This window comes from Clytia hemisphaerica, unplaced genomic scaffold, assembly GCF_902728285.1.
Source record: "Clytia hemisphaerica strain Z4C2 unplaced genomic scaffold, Clytia hemisphaerica genome assembly, whole genome shotgun sequence".
Taxonomy (NCBI): Eukaryota; Metazoa; Cnidaria; class Hydrozoa; order Leptothecata; family Clytiidae; genus Clytia; species Clytia hemisphaerica.
The window spans coordinates 579,388-603,411 of NW_027104591.1; the positions used below are offsets into that span (position 1 = coordinate 579,388).

The 24,024-nt window shown below is 35.3% G+C and overlaps 2 protein-coding genes across 2 annotated transcripts in view; one reads left to right on the forward strand and one right to left on the reverse strand.

Annotated features, from left to right (window-relative positions):
- LOC136823713 (protein tumorous imaginal discs, mitochondrial-like) overlaps positions 1-24,024 on the forward strand; it is a 64,063-nt gene that overhangs the window by 35,160 nt on the left and 4,879 nt on the right. The window lies entirely within an intron of this gene.
- LOC136823712 (granzyme B(G,H)-like) lies at positions 2,116-5,470 on the reverse strand. The gene is made up of 4 exons (XM_067079888.1): positions 5,399-5,470; positions 4,682-4,815; positions 4,101-4,377; positions 2,116-2,478 (listed from the first exon to the last, which is right to left on the reverse strand). Exons 1-4 carry the CDS (start codon positions 5,442-5,444, stop codon positions 2,156-2,158), a joined length of 780 nt encoding a protein of 259 aa, XP_066935989.1. The 5' UTR covers positions 5,445-5,470; the 3' UTR covers positions 2,116-2,155.

Sequence of the window (24,024 nt, forward strand, 5' to 3'; positions counted from 1 at the left end):
GCCCAAAATGTGACGGAGCCCGATTTTCGAAAAAAATTCACTTCCGGCCGAAAATGCCGGAAATATGCCGGAAAAACCGTTTTTTTGGCATTTTCTCAAGATTTCATCATTAGTTTTTTCTAATTTTTTGCAAAAAGATGCGTATTAGCAATGCCCAAAACTTGGCCGAGTCCGATTTTTGAGAAAAAATCTTTTCCGGTCGAAAATGCCGGAAATATGCCGGAAATCGCCATTTTTGCAGATTTTCATCGGACTTTTTCCTTTTAAATTGTCGTTTTTTCATTCAAACACATTATTAATAGCAATGCCCACCATCAAGCATGTTTCAATTTTCAATAAAATTAAATTTTGAAGCCGGAACTATTTAAAAATCTCCGGAACAACCTATTTTCGCTGGAAAGACAGTATTTCTTGAATTTCTCGAGCTGTACTTTATATTTTTTATGAAATTTTTCACACTGATGCAAAATGACAATACCTAAAATGTGACTGAGCTCGATTTTCGAAAAACATTTTTTTCCGGCTGAAAATGCGGGAAATATGCCGGAAAAACCGGTTTTTTGACATTTCCTCGAATTCATCTTTTGTTTTCCTGATTTTGCAGAGAGAAATGCTCATGGAAAATTATTGCCGGAATTCGCCGTTTTTGAGATTTTCATTTTTTCTTATATTTCCAAATTTTTCACACAAAAACTTATGATTCACATAAGCATGATTCAATTGTCAATAAAACTGATTTTTGCGACTAGAACTTTCTATTTATTTTTTCCTTACTTAACCCTTTCCTCTCCCCCCAGCAACAATCAATGATGAATTTTTTGCGTTATGCATTTTCGCTAAACGCTATATTTTCTGACTGATTTTTTTCATTTTTCTCCTCGCATTGCTATCTAACTTTCATCATCAGGTAGGTCCATTCAGCATCTAGCTTGTTTGTTTCGAAATCTTTTCAAACTGTCCACAAAGAATTGAACTGCTTTAAATTTTTCAGAAAAATTTTCTAAATTGATGCATCAAAAGTAATAGCTGTTTTTTTAAGAACAATTGGGTTGAAAAATTGGTCAAAAAGCACTTTTTTCAAGATTTCGAGACAAGTAAGCTTTTAGAAAAATTTTCCGAAAATATATTTTTAGTTCCGTAAAAGATACACCATCTACCACAAAAGTTTTTTCAAAATATTTCTTTTTCAACCAAGCTAAGCTCCTCAAAGTTGAAATACTCTACGTCGCAAAAGTCTTCATTTTCTTCTTCATCAAATTTTTTCTTTGTGATTTTTAAATTTTCAGACTCAAGGATAGTTGGCCTAACAGAAAATGTATAACATGTCAAAGTTTTGTCAGAAATCAGGCAGAAATTTATATTTTGTACATGACAAATATCAAAATTCACTATGGTCAGAGCCCTTAAATTAGCTTGAACCACTTTCTTTCCCCTTTTTCGTAATCATAGAGCGTATTTCAGTTCATTAGAAGTTTTCCAATTCTCACATCAAATCAATTTAACACTTCGAGCATCTTCCTATTTTTTTAGTAGGGGTGGCACTTGGGGTTGGGTCGAGGACCCCCTTTAAATCTCAATATTGTCAAGTGAAATTTTGACCAATGGTAGATATTGATCTCTTTTCATCCATATATGAATGATTTTGGGCTATTCAGAGTTTTATTACACGTTTCGTTAATCCTGTTAGTTTAAGCCGTCAGTGGAAAAACACCCAGTAAAAACTTAGTTGATAAGCAAGCTTCTTGGTGTTCATTTGAAAAACATTAAATTCATAGACGTTTCGGTTTCAACAGAGAAATATCCTCAGTATTTTTTGCATCAAAATTATTTCACTGTTTATTTTTGAATACTTCGATAATTATGTGGGTTTAGTTTCCTTATGGTTTTTCACTTCAAATGTCTATTGACGGAAAAGTGATGAATCTCAGTCTATGTGCAGGTAGTGGGTTCAAAATGTCATTATTTAGCCAAATCTGATTTTGTTACACCACAATACTATTAGGATTTAGGTTCTGCAGTTGCCAAACAAACGCTTAAACCAAATTTGGATTTGGGTAAAAAAAGGCTTCGAAAGTTAATATTGACGCTTTTCCGAAAATAAAAACAAAGATATCATATGACTGTAGATTCATTTTTATTTCATATCATATATTAATCAATTCTGAGTCTTCAGATCTTTAACGTACTCTTTAACCCAACTCAAATACTTGGCCACTGGTATAACTGCAGTTTCAAAGGAACACGCTGGAAAGACATGACTCATTGGTCCTTGAACAACCCATCTTCTAAGAAAGGTCGTTTTACACATCAATGGACCACCAGAATCACCATAGCATGCGTTAGGTTTCTCGTCTCCGTCATTAAATCCAGCGTAGATATATTTTTTATTTCGTTCTTTAATGATTGGGAGTTGTGCTTCTTGTAATGTATCAGGAAAAACAACTGGATCAATGTGGGCTTGGCTGGTTTGTCCCCAGCCTGTCAAAAAAAAATTTTTAGACTTTAGTTTTCCTCCATAAAAATGAAATTAGTGGTTTTTACGATTTTCAGATTAATCACAACTAATGAAAGATAATTGTGGTCGGTGTGGTATTTTAGTCAAAACTTGTGGATTTAACACTTTAACGACCGATGACGAGATATCTCGTCATCGCGTTCCGTACCAAAAATACTGATGCCGAGATATATCGTCATCACACGTCAGGGTAAATCTTAGTTTAACTTTCATTTGATAAGCTACATCATTGCAAGCCTGTGTGACCACCCACAGCCTACTGAGTATACTTTAGCTTTATCTGAGTGACGTCATATTCTATAATAACCCTCGCAGCTCTAGCGAGTGTCCACCAAAAACCGGGATTTTACATTCCGTTTCTTAGTGAGTTCCACTTTGACGGTTTTCGTAAAATAGAAGTCTTTCAAGTCTTCTGACGCAAAGACAATTTTTCCCTACTGCAAGAGCTTCGAAAGTTTAAAGTGACGTCAAAAAATCGAATTTTTGGAGCCTGAAAACCTGGACTCGAAACATTCTAAAAAAGTGGAATAGACGTTAACGCGTAGGAAAAAGCCGTCACACGTCTAGTACCTTATCGGGGGAAAAATGTCGGAGTTTTATTTAGTCGGGGTTTTTTTTCGTCGGGGAGAAATTTCGTCACCTAGAGGCATTTTCGTCACTTTCCCCCGACCAAAATTTCAAATTCGTCACTTTTCCCCGACAAAATTTACAAATTAGTCACTTTCATCCAACTAAATTGTCCAAATGAAATGATTTCTTTCACTAGCTCGAAAAAAGATCTTGTAATTTGACGTTTAAAGCACTAATTTCGGTTAATAAAGGTGTAAAAAATTTAGGTTTTAATTTTGGTTGGGGTTTAAAAAATAGGTCTAAAGGTTTTGCTTGGGGATAAAAAAATCGGGTAAAAGTTTTGGTTGGGTGATAAGATATCGGGGAAAAATTTCGTCACCCCCTCAAAATTTTCGTCACTTTCCCCCGACATTTTCCCCCCGATAAGGTATAGGCTATCGCAGCTCCTGAGAAGATAAAACAAATTTGACGTCCTCCCTCGCTGCAGTCATAGTTGCAGTTGGTCCTTCCATATCTACACTATAGTTGACGCTCTCTAATTCGACGTTCAACTACACTTCAAATACACTCTAATATTCGATAATATTGAAATTGAAAGTCACCGTCAACAAAAAACTTTTATTAAAAACATTCTACTATTCGATACGCTTCACTATTCGATGAAAATCTAATTCTCCTTTAAAAAATCGAAATTCAGAGCGTCAACTGTAGTTTTGTATTTTTCGGGAGAAATTCAAGGGTGGGCCATAATTCATGATATGCACCATTACAATGTCTTCAGACATTACATCACGGACCCAACAGTTGATTGGTTGTAAGTGACGTAAAATCTGCCAATACCAATCAGCTGTTGGGTCCGTTGAAGACATTGCAATGGTGCATATCATGAATATAATTTTTATCAAGTGAATCATACTCTTTTCTCAACAAAGTAACATTCTGACTTTAACTCAATGAACAATGGGAAAAGTTAAAATGTTGGTCTTAATCAATAAGCAAAATAACAAGTCCTTACCAGCAATAAAACAAGTTTTTTCGAGACTTGGGTACTCATCTTTTGCTTGAATACGAGCTTGTTCAACTCGCTTATTGAATTTCAATGGAGTCGATAATTCAATCAAAGCAATGTCTGCTACATTACTGTTGGGATTATATCCTGGGTTCAATACATATCTTTTAGCCGTGATTGTTTGTTGGGAGTCTTCATGAATTTTGATGTTATGTGCACCGGCAACTACTGTGATATCTGAAGCAGCAGGTTTATGATTAAAGCAGTGAGCGGCTGTCATTATCTATGGAAGAATTGGATACAAAAATTCTGTGTACATAATCAAAATTAGCGAAGTTCAAAGTTTCAAGAAAGTATACAGAAATTTTCTAAAAATTATGTATAAAAATTATGAATTCCAAAAGAGAAATGCAGTGTTAAGCTAATTATAGATGAAGGCATTGGCTCCCGGACTAGGTGGTCTCCCTCCCCACTCTTTAAAACGAGGTTCAACGATGTCCCTCATTATATGCAAATTTCAAAGTGTAATATTTTCAATCAATAATTTTTTGGGTTTTATAATTAGAATTTTTGTGCATACAACATACCCAAGTTTTGGACAAAATAGTGCCACCACAGATATCTTGTGATCTTATTTGCACAGAGACGACCCAAGGCCATGCACCTGGTTTAGACTCGGTTCCATGGATAATATGTTTTTCTTGTACTCTTCCTTGTATATCTAAAGAATTAAGCCAACAAATAATGATCTTGAAGATTTGAACTTATGTTTTCCCAAGTCATTAGCTTCAAAATAAGAAATTAATTTTCGTGAAAGGTATAACCTATACCAAAAAATAGCTTAAACGTGTTCAATTATATTAAATGATTGCTTATAAATTGGCGTTTAATGACTTGAATAATTGTAACATTTCAGAACGAAAACGTCCAAAAATATCTAATTTAATACACGTTTTTTATAAGAACTAGTAAATTGTTGGTCAGGCTGAGTTGGTTCTTAATTTTTTTTTGAAATTTTAAGTCTTATAAATGCTCTTACGATGTTCTTAAAAATGGGTTTCAACTTTAAATCTGTTAAAATCAGTACTTTTTTAGTAATTTCGAAATCTGAGGCTCAGATTGTTCTTAATTTGTTCTAAGATTTTCATCAGTTTTCAGGCTCGTGTTTTTATAAAATTGTTCTTATAAACAAAACTTGTACTCGTCAGATGCTTAGAATGGAGAATGATTTATGAGATCGTATCCGTTGAAAATGTCAAATTATTATGAACTTTTCGTAAATTATGAAATTCGTATGAACTTACCAGAAGCAATGGCAAGAAATACGACAAGCAGAAAAATTCTGATCATTTTGATAACAGCTGAATCACTTACTGAATTTGTGAAAACTGATGTTAAAACATTCAAAGGTTCCCTATTTATTATCCAAATTTCATTTGCAGTGAGAAAGAATTGGCTTCATTTGCATGACAATGAGTCTCCCTTGTGTCATAATAGGGCAATCTCCAAATAAGGTTAACAGATCTCGAAAACAATAAAATTCAACGCCCCATAAGTTGGGTAATATCAAAAGACATGTCTAGATTTAAAGAAGGAAAAAATTATTCAACTAAATATTAACTTAATGAAAATAATTTTTTGTTTGGCGGATGTAAAAGCATGGTACTGGTTACTGCAAATAAGTGTACCTTGTCTCAATGGTTACCTACTTGCGTCAGGGTTGGACTTTGATCGACATTGTCTTAACTGATATTGCGATGGTGGATTAGCGGAAAATTTTCATTCGACTTAGTCCTTATATTATATATATTTTTTTCATACAATTTTTGGGTGTAATTATTATGTTATTATTTTTTGACCTACCTCCGGGTACCCCGGCGGAGGTCCTTTAAACTAACCCATGTCCGTTCGTTCGTCCGTTCGTTCGTCTGTTGCCAGCTTTTCTCGGGATTGGCTCATTGGCTTCTTGCTCAAAATGGCAAGAATTATCCCGGAAAAACTGTTTTTTTAGGCACTTTCTCGAGATTTTATCATTAGTTTTTTCTGATTTTTTGCTCAAAGATGCGTGCGTATTAACAATGCCCAAAACATGGCCGAGTCCGATTTTTGAGAAAAAATTTTCTCCAACTGAAAATGCCGGTAATATGCCGGAAAAACTGTTTTTTTGGCATTTTCTCGAGATTTTATCATTAGTATTTTCTGATTTTTTGCACAAAGATGCGTATTAACAATGCCCAAAACATGGCCGAGTCCGATTTTTTAGAACATTTTTTTTCCGGCCGAAAATGCTTGAAATATGCCGGAAATCGCCATTTTTCTGGATTTTCATTGGACTTTTTCCTTATAATGGGTTGTTTTTTCATTCAAAAAAATTATTAGTAGCAATGCCCACCATCAAGTATGTTCCAATTTTCAATGAAATTGATTTTTGAAGCGGGAACTATTCAAAAATCGCCGGAACAACCTATTTTCGCCGGAAAGACAGTATTTCTTGAATTTCTCGAGCTGTACTTTATATTTTTTTATGAAATTTTACACACTGATGCAAAATGACAATACCTAGAATGTGATGGCGCCCGATTTTCGAAAAACATTTTTTTCCAGCCGAAAATGCCGGAAATATGCCGGAAAAACCGTTTTTTTTTGGTATTTTCTCGAGATTTTCATCCTTATTTTTCTCTGATTTTTTGCAGAATGATGCGTATTCGCAATGCTCAAAACATGGTCGAGTCTTTTTCTCGAGATTTTTGAGAAACATTTTTTCCGGCCGAAAAAGCCGGAAATTTCCGTTTTTGCAGATTTTCATTAGATTTTTTCGTTTCATGTCTTTGTTTTTTTTTCAAACAAAAACATCATTCATAAAGCCGTGGTTACACTACATTAATATCTATAAAATTTTAGAAATTTTTTAATCAAAAATACATTAAAGAAATTAACTATTTTCTTTAAAGTCTTTTTGAAATTTTTGTATGTTGTATCAAATCTTCGATCGTTTTTTCTCAACTCATTTTCTAACTTAATAACAAACGGCACGAGTGGAAGGAGGAAGGCAGCAGCACGTATTGTGTATTGTGCTAATTCTTTTGAAACGGAAATTTGAGAGTAAATATTCGAAAAAGAAAAGTCTAGCTAAAAGGTCTTGCTGGGTACGCCTAGTGGTTAAAGTTGAGGAACGAAAAAAGTGCCTACAACAACATATTTGCTGAACTTCGTCTACGTGACCAAGAAGAATTTAGATCTGATTTAAAACTTATCCTATCTTTCACCCCTATCTCATATTACGGGGGGAGGGGGGTTCAGGGGTCTTAAATACCGTCATGCCGACAAAGATTTGGGTCAAATACCGTAATACCGTCGATAAAGGAAGTCTAATTACCTAATCACCGATACCGGTAGAAAATGAAATACCGTTATCCCGTCATTTTTTTCTGGTAATACCAATTTACCGGGGAAAAAAAGGACCAATACCGTCGTACCGTAAAAGTGAAACCCCCATATTACGTTTTAAAAATTCCAAACGCTTGAAAATCCATTCATCGAAAAAAATGTACAGAACTATCATGTCGGTTGGCTTTGATCTCGAGAGAAGTGAAGAAAAAACTTTAAACTCTTTACCAAAAAAATGGTAAAGAATGGCAAGAAATAATTTCTTTTTCAAGAATTTAAACGTCTTTATTGGTCAGCCTAAGCTGAGCATTCAAATAGGTAAAATTTTCCACCATCATCATAAGACGACAAAAAAAAAATTCGATTTCCCGATCTCACTTTGATTTCTAAACTTTCTTCCGATCGGGTTAACTTTTTGGGTACTTTTAGCGTGCGTTGTTTTTACAGATCATAATGTGGTGTTTCAAGATGGCGGCTCAAGCGATAAGTCAGATGTGATAAGTCAGTGTTGTCCCAAAGTATTTCCAGTGTAAATCTGTTGCAAACTTCAATTTCTGTTATTATATTTCACATGATTTTCATCAAGGGGATTCTTTTTCTACATCTTTTGAAGGTTTAAAGCCGTTTGCTCAAGTTTTTGTTTATGTTGAATTTTCTGATAATTTTTATTGCTGCTTTTTATTAGTTTTTGCAATAAAAACATATTTTTCTTGTTTGCCTCTAGGTGGGATTGATGGTGTTATAATGTTATTGGAATTTGATAAAGTTTACAAAAGTACAGCTACTGTCTAAATTTGATAAAGACTGGATGCAATCGTGCTTTTTTGGACTTGGTTTGGACGTGTTTGATAAGGCGAATCGCAAAAAATTGTTTGGTTCCCGTCATTTCTACTTTAAAAAGTGGGGGTCATTCGGTCGGTCGGACAAAAATATTTTTCTTTTAAGAAGCAGCTACATCTTGTTGAAAGGGAATCCGTGTGGGCTGATCCGAATTAAGGGCTCTGACCATAGTCAGAAAATTGATTTTAGTATCTGAACATAAAAGTTATGTTTTAGATTCTCTAACACTTTTAACAAAGAATTGCCTTTATAAATTGCTTTTTAATCAAACCCCTTAAGAGTAATTAAGAACTTAATTGCAAAAATGACGTTATGAACTTTAAAAAGACGTTAATAATATGTTGCATCACCTTCTTTTATAAAAAGTGCTAAGTTTTAATGGGTAATTAACCTTTTTGTTTCAAACTTTTTTCAAACTGTCCGCAAAGAATTGGACTATTTTAAATTTTGCGGAAAATTTTTCTAAAAAGATGTGTCAAAAGTTATCACTGTTTTTTTTAAGCAAAATCCATATGAAAATTGATGAAAAACCACTATTTTGAAGATTTCGAGGCAAAGAAGCATTTACAAAAATTTTCCGCAAAAATTTTTATTGTTCGGTAAAAGATACACCATCTACTGCGAAAATTTTTTCGAAATGTTTTTTCTTCGCCGAAACTAAGCTCTTCAAAGTTGAAATACTCTTCCTCGCAAAAGTCTTCATTTTCTTCTTCATCAAATTTTTTCAATGCAATCTTTAAATTTTCAGATTCAGGAATAGTTTGTCTAACAGAAAATGTATAACATGCCATAGTTTTGTTGGTTACATCAGTCAGAAAACACATTTTAAACACGGCAATTATGAAAAATTCACTATGGTCAGAGCCCTTAAGAAATTGAGAAACCGTGGATAAACTGGTTTTCGGTTTACTCTCCATTAGCATGCGGCTCGCTACTTCGATTTGAAAACTTGTAAACATAGAGCGTGCAGAGGTCGACAGTGGCAATCCAGCAAAGCAGCGGAAAAGCTTTCCCACTCTCCAACTTTACCTGTCGGTCCGGGGGGGGGGGGGGGGGTTGGAAAATTTTCGAAAAATTAACAAGCGGGGGGGCCCGTTTATTTGGAACCTAAGAGTACAGTTCTTGTTGAAATTGATCAAACTATTTTTCACGCAGTTCCGGACGCAGATTGTGTTTTTCTAACCTTTTCTAACCTTGGCGCACATTTTGACTGAATAATGGAATGGAATGAACGGCGATAATTAATTGCTACTCCGCTGCCCTGTTGAATTTATTTATTGTGGCCGTGTGTTTATTCCTCCAAGGCGGTAAAGCGATCGCCCAAATTCATAGACCAATCAAAAGGGAGTTTAAAGCAAAATGGGGGAAAAATGAGCTTCCCTGCATAATTATGAATTTTAAGTTTTGCTTTCGATTATCATTTGCGACCAGCAAAGTCTTCAAGATGGTTGTGTTGTGTAACTTGACGGTACTAAACTACAAAATTTATTTACGAAGACTGGATGTAAATTATGTTTTTCTGACCTTGCCAAATTTTGGCTTTGACTGAATAGCAGTCAGTTACGTACCTCATTGGCCTTGCAGACAACTGACAATGGTTTCTGTAATTTGACCAAGTCTACCAAAATACAGTTCCTGTTGAAATGTATTAAATATGAACTACGTTTTGCAAAGATTTTGATGCAAACTGTGTTTTTCTGAAGTTTAAAGTGTTATTGGAGTTTTATCAAGTAAAACAAAAAGTACAGTTTCTATGTATATTTGATGGATATCTTTATTTTGGTTCTGACGTTTTGGCAATTTTCTTATTTATTTCTCCCGTTATTTCTATATAACACTTTGGTCAGATATGGATATTGTCTACATCAAACAGAAAATTTTAGTTTAATTACACTATGTTTCTCTTTTATTTTATAGTAATGAACTATAGCTTAATTGTTTGAGGTGCTGTGTATAGTGGTAGTCGACCTTGGCTTCTGTGCAGGAGGCCAGGCAGGGTTCGATTCCCACTCTCGGCAGTTCACTTGGCAAGTGAACGTTCCTTCGCCCGGGTTAACCCATGCCATGTGAGGGGAATTGGGTAGTCAGTTCAAGGTGCTGACGGGACGCTCATTAGTAAGCGTCTATAGTTGCGAGAATAGGCCTCTAAAGCCTCCTGCAACTCAACCAAATAGAAATAGATAGAAAATGTCATAGAAACAGTGCTACAATGCTAAAGAGAAGTATACTTTGATTAAAACTTGAGTATTTGGATGGGTCACAGGCAAGAAACAACAAAAGTTTATATATTTATTGAATCTGAAGATGCTAGATGTTATATGATAGGTTTTTTATGAGTTATGTTAGATCTGAAGATGCTCTACCATAGAGTAGGGAGAAAATTTATCAATAAATAAATAAATTTTGTGTTGTTTCTTGCCTGTGACCCATCCAAATACTCAAGTTTTAATAATGGAAAGGCAATCACTAAAGAGTTTTATACTTTGATCTTCTCGGGGGGGGGGGGTGGTTGGAAAAGCTCTCAGGCTTGTTTTAAATAATTTTAAATCAAGCTATCAAATGTTTCACATTTTGTACATTATACAACATTTTTAGTCTACTCTGTTTAAGTACATCTCTTACATCTGTTAACCCACTTATTAAAGCTATCTAGCTAAGCTCTAATGGCTGACCTTCCAGCCTCGGCTGGTTTATTTTCTTTATAAGAGAGCTGTTACACTTGTAAATTTTTTAATCATAAAGACTTGATTAAAAAATTTCAGAAATTTAGAAATAAATTAATGTAATGTAAGAAACTGATTTTGGTACAGGAACTTTCTAAAAAACGCCAGAACAGCCGAGAATCGCCAGATTCCATCAATTTCTTGAGTTGTTCTCGTATTATTCTACATTTTCATACTATTGTTCTCATCTTTCAATTGTCTTATTACATCAATCTTCAGGTAGGTCCATTCAGCATGTAGCTTGTTCAAAAAGTTGCCACATATTCGAACGGAAGCAACAACAACATAATGATGTTTATTAATTTTGTTCAATTTTTATTGATCCTTGCTGCATCAAATCTTTATCCAATTGACTTAAAACTTTGCAAGTGTGCACCAAATATAAATCGGTATCTTTAGTGAAAATCTCGTCAATCTCCATCATTCATGGCGTCAATGCCATCTGATGACGTCATCGTTTTTGAAAATGTCAAAAAAGGACCTCCCCGTCTAACTTTTTTTTCACTTTAATTGTTTTTGCTCAAACTTTGTTAGACAAATTAACGTGATTGCATTGCATGTATTTTTGGGGTGCAGGATATACCACCTGCTAGTATCGTGTATTTTACAGAAAATGCCCTTTTTGCCTAGATCAGCCCAAGTTTACTGTATCTAGGGATTGGGGAAATGCTATTGACTTAATACTTTGACACGTGTTAGGCATTGCTGAATCAAGCTTGCAGCCAAATTTCAGCGAAATCGGACCAGCAGTTATGCTGAAAGTGAACATTTTAGGAAAAAAACGGACCAGTCTGTAAAATACCAACCGCAACCGTGACTGAATTTTGCACAACAATTTCGATTGTCAATATCTATCACTTGTGAAGAGTAGTTCCTGAGTTCTGTAAGTGGATTGACTTGAATTTTACAGACCAGTCTGCAAAGTATCAAATATTCATAGGACCAAATTTGTCCAGTTGCTAGTCTCTTTTGTTTGACAAAACAACCTTCAGAAACAAATTTCAATCAAAACGAACGAGCCAATCAATCAAACTTGTCATTATCGAGCTTTTAAGATGTTTCACAGGCGAAGTTCACTCAATAGTTAATCGGAAAAACAATTATGCTCAAACCACAGTCTAGACTAAACTTAGTGTAGCTATGTTGTTTTGGTTTTATAACGAATCACTTATTTATGACGTTTGTTTTTGGAAATGAGTTGATATCTCTGAACTTCAACGCCTATCAAAAGTTTTAAGAAAGCACCACTCTGAGCCACTTTTCGGGTTTTAGAATTTGCCCCAAAAAGAGTCTCAAAGAAACAAAATGACGATTTAGCCCTACAACAGACTCCAGGTTCTTCGAAATTCAACTATTGGAAGTAAGATGACTTTGCCCTTGGATCAAGCAATTAATCTCCCTCGAATTTCAGTTTTTCGAAAATTCAGTTTTTGGGAGTGTTTTCTTATTCCCGTGTGGCTAAATTTGCAAAGTTTTATCCCTCCGGTATTCGAGTGGAAAAAAAACTTTCCTCGATAAAGGTAAAGTACAAGTACTTTTCAAATAACATCTGCAATCTGATAATGCAACAATCCAATGTTGTTATGGGGAAAGAAAAAGAGATTGTCAGTTTTTGGGAGTAATGCACTCCCCATGGAACTTCGAATAACCAGGAGTCGAGAAACCCAATACTATGGATTGAACAAGATAACAACTTATCGACTTCCAAGATGCGACTAGACTTGTTATTTTAACGAAATTTTTTCGTTCGTTCGTTCGTTCGTTCGTTCGTTCGTTCGTTCGTTCGTTCGTTCGTTCGTTCGTTCGTTCGTTCGTTCGTTCGTTCGTTCGTTCGTTCGTTCGTTCGTTCGTTCGTTCGTTCGTTCGTTCGTTCGTTCGTTCGTTCGTTCGTTCGTTCGTTTCTTCCTTTTTGGACTGCGAATTTGCTTCATTATTTTTTTCAGGTTTTTAGTATAAAAACAGAGGGCAAGGGTCTCTGTAAAGTGGCTGAAGCCCGGAAAACTTTTTTTGGTCGTAAATATCGGATTTTTTTTATGAGCATTTCTCGCGATTGACGGTAATTTTTTAGATTTTAAAGTTTGCATTTTTGCGAAGCGAATTTATGAGCGAAGCAGTTTTGCTATATTGTGCACGTACCTTTAACTTCTATCCCAAGCGAAAATTTGCTATAAAATTTGCTATATAAATCACACCTTCAAACCGATGATTTTATCAAAATGATCTTGAATGGTTTGGCTTAAAGCCACGAAAACTTTCTCGGTTTGGTAGCTAGGACTGCGAAAAATGCCGTTTTAAAATGGTGTACCCTAGCAGTGAACAGCAAAAAAATTACCGGAAGCCGAAACACGGACTTAGAATCTGAAGTTGATCAGATTGCCGCGCGGGCGGCACGCATCTAAGCAATCTAAGCAGTGGTTCTTCGGTTTTAAATGTTTATTTTGCTGTTAAATGAAAAAAAATAAGTTTGAACGGTGACAGAAAGGATCTTCATCATCCCTCGACTTTTAACAGCAAGTATCATATATCAAATAAGGTCAATCAATGACAGGTTTTTGCAAGTCGCGCGGGCGGAAGGAGTGCTCTTCTTATCTGGCACCCAGATGGTGAAATTTTCTTCCAACACGCTAAAGCGGGAAAATTTTCAACATCTGGAAGGTTTACATTACGGAATTTTGTGAGACTGCGTCAAGAATTTTGCAGCGGGAGGTCTGGTAACCCAGCCCTCGTTTTCGGGGCGGTATTAGCGGGTCCAACTGAAGTATTTCTACGTTTACGGGCAAGGGCTGTTGAACCCGACTGAGGATGCGGCACATCAAAGGCCGATTATCATTCCTCTCCGATGGGAAATTGACCCGCTCCCTTTAGAGCTTTAGTTTAGCGTGGGCGGCCGCTAATCCGCCATCAGAATATCAGATAAGAACGAAACTTACCTTGCAAAATCAAGTGGATATTCTATGATAAAGAAGTACGGAGGTAACGTAAAATCGTAAATCAAATTTGTCGAATTTGTCAAGAATTAAATCAAAACTACCCAAGAACCAACAAACCATCTTTGTACATTTTTATTTTTGTTTTATTTTTATGTTTTGTTGATGATTTCATTCGGCAGACGATTCGTGATTTGAATAAAAATGTTCGATCATTCGACGAATATCGTTCGATTTTATTAAGGCACCATTTACACTAGAATAACTAGAAGGAAAAAAAGAGTGATGCGCGTGAGGCGGCGGGTGTTCTGCCGCCGTGGATTATGTGGTGTGTCTGGCATTAAGGCTCTTACGACCCTGTCTCTATAGCGGCTTTATTAGAGGGATTTTTAGAGTGTCTCTTATTAATTTTGCTAGCAACTTGCGAATTGAGGTGGAGTCTTCGCAACCCTTATACAATACGGCTAGTCTTCTATTGTTGCCATTTTTCTATTTTCTTATTACATTAGCCTTCTGGTAGGTCCATTCAGCATGTAGCTTCTTTGCTCTTCAACTCGAAAATATCAGTGCCGATTGAATCTTGTCCATACGCTTTGATGATGTTTTGATTCATTTAGCATTTTGATTCTTGATTAGATTAGTACTTAAATCTTAACGTATGTCGTGATGATACATCTGCTTCGAATCAAAGAGAGCATCAGTCTATCAACCGCAAGTTTGACAAATAAGCACAACTTCAGACAGAAGTAATGACGACACAGCTCAATTTTTAATGACAGGTATATACGTACTTTCCGTCAATAATCTCCCTACCCCAAACAAGGTGATTTCGATGTTTGAACTCTTATCTTGATACTGGTCACCCTTTATCGAGACGTATTTTCCTAACTTTCACTTTGATTGTATGATTTGTTGTAATAAAATAGTCAGAAAATTAAAGGTATTATTCAAAAAAAATTGCCACAAGTATTTTTCAGCATAAGCTATTCGTTTTATTAAAAAACATCATCAGTGCTCAAGATAAGAGTTCAAGTAAAATTCAAAATAAAATGTTATCAAATTTATAAAAAAAGCTAAAAGTAGAGATGATTGCACTAATACTTTTGGAGTATACAAGGTATTGTTGCAAATATCTCTAGGTATAGGTAATTCCGTGTCTAAAAATTTGTAAAATGTTCGTTTTAATTTGATTGTTTAATGACGGGTTTTTAAATGCTATTATTGAAGCTTCAAGATTCTTTCACTCTCGGGTATGCTTTAGAGCTAATGAGATAATTCTCCAAGTGCGTGATCATTGTTACTTTTTAAGTGTTTTGACGCTTCAGATTTAATTTCAACATATATATCGTCATCGCGTTCCGTGCCAAAAATACTGATGCCGAGGTATATCGTCGTTGCGTTCCGTGCCAAAAATACTGATGACGAGATATCTCGTATGCACATTGTGTTCCAAGTATACCAAAGAATTAAAATTCGTAAAATATTTCATAGTCCAGCTTCCGAAACAAAATTCAAAAATTGCAAAAAAAGTTACTGCTTATTTCAATCATGCTGAGCCTTTTTTATAATTCCATTGAAAAATCTGATGCAATATTCTTTGCTCGATATAGGTCAACATTCACAGCATTTCGCTTAAACTTTTTGGGAATTTTTTATGACCAGGAACCTTTTTATCATTTCGAAATACTGAAGTGCTAATTTCCCCATTTTCATACGTTAGTTTGGTGTCAAGGAATTTTTCGGGTTTCACTTCAACTGTGAACTTGATATTTGGGTGATAGTTATTCAGACTCTCGAGGTTCTCGAGGTATCGGGTTCATCTTTATATCGTTTGGTTATTGAATCATCGACAAACTTCTTGTAAAACCATAGTCATTATACAAACACTGGTCTGGAACGCTTTTGTCTCTTTTTGGACCTACCCCGGTGGGCTCCACCCTATAAATTAACCCGTGTTTGTTCGTCCGTTCGTCCGTCCGTCCTTTCGTTCGTTCGTCTGTTACCAACTTTTCTCAGGATTGAATCATAGGAATCTTTTGATTTTTGGTACAAAGGTGCAAAATGGTGGTGGCCAAAATGTGACGGAGCCCGAATTTTCAAAAAAAAAAATTTTTAGGCAAATTTGGGCCAAAAAACGGCTAAAATACGGGTTTTTCAGACTTTGTGAAAAATTGGATCATTAATTTTTTCTGATTTTTTGCATGAAAGTAGGGTACTATCATAGGTAAAAGATGGCTCAACCAGATTTTTACCAAAAAATTTTGTTGGCTCAAAAAATGCATGTTTATCTATAAGAATCACTATTAATAAGCATACGTAAATGTTCTTAGTCAAATTACTTAATTTTTTATGAGATAGATGTTTCTTTTGCTCATGAGGGCTTACTTTTGAAGAATATATGTGTTTAGATATGAAATTTTGGTTGCTTGGCGTGTTTTTATAGAAAAACTAGCCAAATTCGATATTTTTTTATAAGCACATTATAAATTACTTAGGTATTAGCTTTTCTCGAGATTGGCTCTTTCATTCTTTATGATTTTTTGCACAAATATGCATAACTATAAACCCTCGAATGTGATGGAGCTCGTTTTTTCGAAAAAAGATTTTTGGGTAAATTTCAGATTTTTTGCATGAAAGTAGGTAAAAGATGGCTCAAGCAGGTTTTTGTAAAAAAAGAATTTTTAAGCTCAAAAAACACATTTTCATCTATAAGAATCACTATTAATAAGCATACATCAATGTTCTTAGCCAAATTACTCAATTTTTTGATGAGCTATATGTTTTTTTGCTCACGAAGTCTTGAATATGAAAGAATATTTCAAGAGTATGAAATTTTGGTTTCTAAGCGTTTTTTTTTATAAAAACTTTTTGATCATGTGATTAGAAAATAGACCAATCTCAAGAGGAGATTTTGGTAACGTGATCAAAACGTATGCAAATCGCAACTTGTCTTTTGTTTGTAACAACAGGGGGGGGGTCAGTACTAAGTTGTGGGGGCCAGTACCGGGTGGTGGTCTGATAAGGTAAGTAAAAAACAACTTAGTACATGGTACTAAGTGGTGGTCTTAATTGAAAAAAACATTTTTGCAACTTTGTATCAAGGGACTAAATGGTGGTCTCAATATCAAATATGAGGTATCAAGCCCGGGGGGGGGGGCTTAGGCAAAATGGGTGCCGGGTATGTGCGAGCCATAAGGGTACCTTTTCTCATTCCTCAAAAGTATCTCAAAGGGGTACAAATTCAAAAGTAAGTCTCTGAAAGGGTCCCAAAATCACGAAAATCAAAAATTTCTCTCTCAAAGGGTCACGATTTCCAAAAAATTTGACCAAAATTTGGTGACAATAAAACCAAAATTTAGGAAAAAGTCTCTCAAAGGGTCCCAAAATCACCAAAATTTTGTCTCTCAAAGGGTCGATTTTCGACCTAGTACCCCCCCCCCCGGGGTATCAAGTTAGTATCTGGAACTCAAAATCCTGCAAAATCACAAAAGATGTTCTTTCACTTTCTCTTTACTTATCCAATTTTTAAGAAAATGCAAGAAAATTATTAAACTTTTTGTTTTTTGTTTTCCCCTGAGGGGTGTTTATCATTACATGTTTTAAAATGAAAGCTAACTTTTTTTGTATTGTCCTTTTTGCCCCTGATGAAATTTGAAACTTCTAGCTGGGCCAGAAGAAATTTTAATTCAATAGTATACTTTTTAAGTTCTTAGGATTTTATTAGGATGGTTGTTCCATTTTTTCCTTTGGATGAGCAGTTTTATAACTATTTTTAGCTTTTCTCCTAGCTATTCTTATTTCTCATTTTTTTAGACTAGTTTATTGTAGTTCTTTTGATTTCTTTGACAAGCTTGTTATTCTGTTATTTATTTGTTTTTATTGGAAACTTTATTTCTTTTCATTAAAAGAAATGGCTTGAAAATGATATTTGACTTTAACTACCTTGACAGGAATTTTTCCTGAGATATTTAAAAGGGTGGAACGAGTGGTGTGGTATGTTTTTTTAATACAGTGTTCCCGGGGGGGGTACTAGGGTTGCGAGCTGACGGGGGGGTGCCGCCCGACTTTCGAACTTTGGACCCTTAGCGGGACTAAAAAGGAGAAAACAAAGGAAAATTTTGGGAATTTTGCGACCCTTAGCGGGACAAATTTGACCAATTTTGACCAAATTTCGATCTTTTAGGGGGTAAAAAGTTGAAATTTTCCAATTTTTCGACCCTTAGTGGGACTGAAATTTGATTTTCTGATTTTTCCGACCCTTAGCGGGACTTTGGAAGTCCAAAAAAGGTACCCTTAAGGGCGGCACATACCGTACCCTCCATTTGCCTAAGTACCCCCCCCGGGACAGTGTTGTAAAGTTTTTTAGAACATTTAAAAGAGGTGTACCAGAAAGTACCATTACTAAGAATCAAAGGGTGGTATACCTATTTTGAGGGGGAAAATCAACTTAGTACAGTGTACTTAACGGTGGTGTGTCATTTCTGAATGTTGATATCAAGACTGTACCGGACTCTAAGGTGTGGTATACCTATTTTAAGGGGTAAATTCAATTTGGTAACAGAGTACTAACCCTTTAAGTGCCATGGTCATTTTTTCTAAGTTTTTTAAAGAAAATCGCTAGTTCAAATAACTTTAAAGGCTTATATCTCCGGATCTAGAAGGAGTTAGAAGCTCGTTTATAGTCCTTTGGGTAGCTTAGAGTCTCTTCTTTCTTTTAGGCGCCTGCGGCGCCGCCCAATTTAGGAGGGGCGGGATGCGCGGTGGCTAAGGCGGGGGTAGGTAAGGGAAATTAAATGGAGGACAGAATCAAGTTAATCAGGGCCAAGTTTGGAGGTTCTTGGATCACTCGTTGACCAAAAATGGTCAAAAAACGGTCAAAATCTAAAAAAAGTTTTTGTCAAATTTTTGCATTTTTTTTTACTTTTTAGCTTAAAATTTCGCTGAAGAGACTCACTTTTGATTTTTTTTTTGCTTGGCCATGAAGCCCAATCCGATTCCTACGAGTTGGACCAAAAATGACGATTTCTAACTCAAACTAAGAATTACAGGAGGGCTTCGCCCATGTCTGATATATACGACATTGGCACTTAAAGAGTAAGTGGTGGTGGTCTTAGAAAAATTTCATAAAACAAGAAACTACAACTTTTCGGCTCTGGTCCAGTACCACAACTTGGTACCCCCCCTGGTAACAAAAGAAAATTGAACAAAAAAGCTAAAGCAATAGATTGCCAGACCGGGATTTTATATAATGACTATGGTAAAACTCTAGTTCGATAGGGGTTATGACATCTTTTTTCCAATTTCGTTATGTAACTGTTGACGATCGAAAGTAACTAACAATGGAATTTTATTGTATGATTTGTTCATGACGTTTTAAGACCGCGTTCTTATTTACGTGATCATTTTGGTATAAATAATAAGAAACAAAGTTACAACTTAACCAGACATTTGAAATTAAATTTAGAAGACATTGCACGCGGAGGGAAAGAAGACATTGGTCATAACATTTCAAAGGCAGTATAAAGAATAAAAGCACTATCAAAGGAACACAAAGATAAAAGAAAAAGCGAGAAATCTTTCTTCATCTGATCAATCTTAAAAAGAAGAATGAACCAATTCATGAGTTTGAACAGGAATAAAAGCCTCTCGATCACCAGTCTATCATCTTCACCCAAAGATCGTCTATTGCATACCACACTGGCGAAAAGTATCAGCGTATCTTCGGATGGTTTAAGTAGCAATTCTTTGAACCGTGGTTTTGTACCTAAGGATGATCACAGAACGTTGAACTCGTGTGAGAAAAAGTTTCTGCGGAGAATGGCTTGTGCTGGAACTCTTCATTGAAACAAATAAGCGTAATCAACATTATTGAAAAATATTGCTCATTCAAATCGACCCTGTACCACACCGAATGCCAAAATGAAAAAAATCTTGCCGTATATCTGTTACATTCTACGAAGAAGAGTTTGTTACTCGCTACGAGGGACATGAGCATAGCCAATATTTTAAGACCGAAGAATGGTTCATGCCATTTTCATTGAATTGAAGTTTTAGCGGCACTTTTAGGGTTGAAGGATTTGTCAGTGTTCATTTATTCGAGATTCACTTTTTTGTTATTCACGATAAGCTTTAGCAGCTCTATTCTTGTGTTCAAAATACTGTATTTAAAGGGGAACTAAACATTTTTTTGAAAATACCTAAATCACATCACATACTTCCAAAGGAATGACCTCTGAAAATATTTTTCTCTAAAAACTTCTCTATCAAAAGATATAGCTCTTTATGTTTACAGAAAATCTAATCTTTTTAAAGCAATGCGTATTTTGTTAGGGGAATAGGTCGAGCCATCTGTTTGACGTAAACACGTTCAGAAAGTAATTGGAAAAGCTCTTACTTTTAGTTGATAGAGAACCTTTAACTTTTTTTGTGTAGCCATAACTTTTTATCCACACATGGTTTAACCAAGAGACAGAATTCATTAAAAAGCCATTTTTGAGTAGAGTAAAACTATGTTTGAACTTTCGAAAACAAGCGAGTGAAAATGATTTTAGAGTCGATTGAAAAAATTGAACTTTTTATTGGAATAAGCTGACAACCCCAAATTTAGTCCACGTAAAACTGAATCCTTCCTGAAATCAAAAATGATTTTACTATCTTCCTATTATTTCTTGTTCACGAAATATCAAGCTTTAAAGTTGATGAACATACACAAAATTCATAGAAAATATGAACGATATGACGTCACAAACATGTGTAAAGTGGGGGTTCATTTTAAACAAATTATACGTTTTTTAAAGAAGGTTTTATACAAAATAGGAAAGACATTGAGAGTGGAAATTATATTTTTTCGAACTTATACTGTGTTGTGTAGTTCTTGGAGACAAAAAAAGCATGACCTCAAAAAATGTTTGGTTCCCCTTTAATTAGTTTGGAAATATATGTTCATAGTGTAAATTATCTATAAGTTGTAAAATGTGTATGATTGACAAGAGATTGGTGTTTAAGTTTCAACACACTTATTGCTCCTTAATGTTATTGTACCGTTGCTAAAGAAATATTGATGACTGATATTTCATATAGTTTATCACTTTCATGGTAATCGGCTTGCAATCTTAATGCCTAGAAACATTTTCTGTATCTAAGGGCTCTTCGAAATATCATTTGACCCCTACGCATCTAGTAAGTGACCTGACTTTTCTCTTTTTATTCGTCTCTTGCATTGATGAGCATTTCAGAAGTATTATGAAAGGATTTCTAGACTGGTTGCCCGTTGAGTTGACGTCTTTCTCAGCACTCCCTTGAGTTAATGTAATTTCTAGTTTAGATCTACTAAGAACCCGTCCACAAACGAGAAGGAGGGGACCGGGGCAAGGTGTATAACTCTCGTATTAAGTTTCAATTTGGTCCAGACACGATTTTAAGAGGTTTGCGTCTTGCGGAGTGTTTATCTTAACCTTAAGTTTAGTGGGCTTATGCATGCTGTGTCTTACTTTAGCAGAGATAGATAGCTTTTAATTTGTTTGGATACTGGCTAACTGGATACAACGGTTAATCAGCACTTTTCCTGCCATTGGGTCAAAAATGCTGGTTGTTACGTCTCATTGCAGTCGCTAGTCATCCTCAAAAAGATGGATTTATAAATTTTCTATTAAGATGATCAATGCTTCGTTTAAATTTGGCCTTGATAGGAAACAATGCATTATGTAAGCAAAAACGTCGAAGGATCATTAAAACTTCTGCTGGTCAATTATCGGCTTGATAAAATCTGTCATTAAGGTGATTTTTTTATAAACACATTTGATTTTAACTTCTATAAGAAACAGTAGGTTTTAACTGAACTCCCGGTGATGATTGCGTAATTTCTATGCTTCAAAGTTCTCGTTATAGTTAAGTACTTTACTCAGTCAAGGCTTAAGGGCTTGAAGTTCCCATTTTCTTGGCGATTTGATTTTCTTCTAGGTCTTTAAATCAAAATTGAGTTGCGTGCTCTTTTAAATTTGTTTTTATGAAAATTCTACCTCCTTTTCTAATGATTTCGGAGCAAGGCATATTACCGCACTGCAGTCCAATATCATATTTTTTTATTTCGGTCAAGTTCAAACTAAATAAAAAGAGGAGAAGCGTTTTCAATAAATTGCTTTGCGTGTTTGTAATTACGTCCAAAATATGAACTCGAAATAAAGAGGTCCGCAAGGCGCTTGATGCGGCTTTCACTTTGAAGTCTACTGCAAAGCACTTAATTTTTTATAGACGAAAATTTAGTTCACCCTCTTTTTTCAAAAAACAAGAAATACAACAGCAAACAAAACTTGGTTGAAGTTTGTTCTTTGAACTTTGAAAGCTTCAATAAGTAAACTTTATCTACATTATTATTATGAGAAATATTTTAATTTCTACCAGTCAAGTGGCATTCCTTTGTCTGTTCACGTATTCTGTCTGTTCTTTTTGTGTCCATGTTCATTTGGTCATTTCAACCATGTGAAGCGTCTCTCTTTCAAACTACAATGTTATATTCATTCCACATTTCAATCGCATAGCTTCAGCCGCGAAATTGTCGTTCTATCCGCCTGTTTTAGGGCTTCGTTTAAATCCAATGTCTTTTTTCTTCCGTTCAAAAGGTATGTCGTCAAATACTGTACCCGTCAATCATTGAAAGCGAAGAGATCAGTTTCAGTTTTATTATGGAGCATGTATCTGGACCAATCTCATCCTCAGTTAACTAATTCCATTTGAATCTCCGCTAGTCTTGCAGTGAGTGATCATCGAAGAAGCCCCCTAGCACCCATCTGTTTTAGCATAATCTTCTCAGTCCCCGAAATACTTTTGCCACAATTTCTTGGTATAAAAGGCTGTTGGCGCCATCCAAAGTTGAAGCTGTCATCTCCCAAGGCTTTCAATACGTTTTTCCTGAGTAAATTCTCAGATCGTCGAGCAGCTTCGGCTGGTACCGTCAATTCGTTGTATTTGTGTTGTTTGAGTAACGATTTTTGTTTGTTCAAAGTCCCGTTTAAAGTCATCTTTGTTTGTTTTAAAGAATTGTTGAGTGTCGTAGTGTGTGTTCACTTCGTGCTTGGTCAGTGTTATCTGAATTTCTCTTATTGAATATCCCCCTTTTTATAGAGACCAATCAAGATCACAAATAACATGCTTCCTAATGCCAATCGGTTGTTTGTATTTCTATTGACATCTCTTTTCTTTTCTTGTTGATTGAAAGACATGCTTGCAGGAGTGTTGCCCAGTTACTAACAACAAGTAACAAACAATTTAATGGCATCCAATTCAGCTTGCTTTTTTGCTGTTTTTTCCTTATTAGCTTTTGACATTGGAAAAAAGTAATGCTTGCCAAATCACTTTCCTTTTTCCTATCATTAAAAATTCATTGAAATGCTAAACGTTACTACTGGTCGCAGATGTCACTTTTCCAAGTTGTCGGTGCCTATTGCAATATCAGAGGGTTTCATGCCAAGTTGGCTTTTCAATTATTTGAATTTAAATTCATTTATATAAATGGTGAGTTGGCATCTCTAGTGACTCGCACTGAGATTTTTAGCAGAGTTTGAAACTGTGAGCCGAGTACCAAATGATACATTGAGAAAAAGAAGAACCAAACCACAATTAGAACTGGTTTGTAAGCACGTTAAACCCCGAAATCATTAATTTCAATTGTTCAGTATGCCTACGGTCTCCAACCCTGACTCGTTGCTGACGTATATCACATTGATTAGTGTCAAATGCATGCAGTTAGATTATATACGCTAGTTAGTCAATATGACCTCTCTCTCATGTACAAATTCTTTCCTTCGAAGTGAATGGATTCACACTAACTCACTAACTCACTTGTTGAAATTTGATCTCTTGTTTGAACATACCTCTACTATTCTTTGCGGGGTCTTACAATCACTTTGAATAGGTTGGCAGAGATATCCTCCTGATAAAATCTGGAGTTATGTTTTCTGACTCTGACTTTTTTATACATGATTTAGAGTAATCTTTGACACTGTAGCCACTAATTTACAGGAATTCAAAACCTTATGGTTTGATTTTTCAACCCAT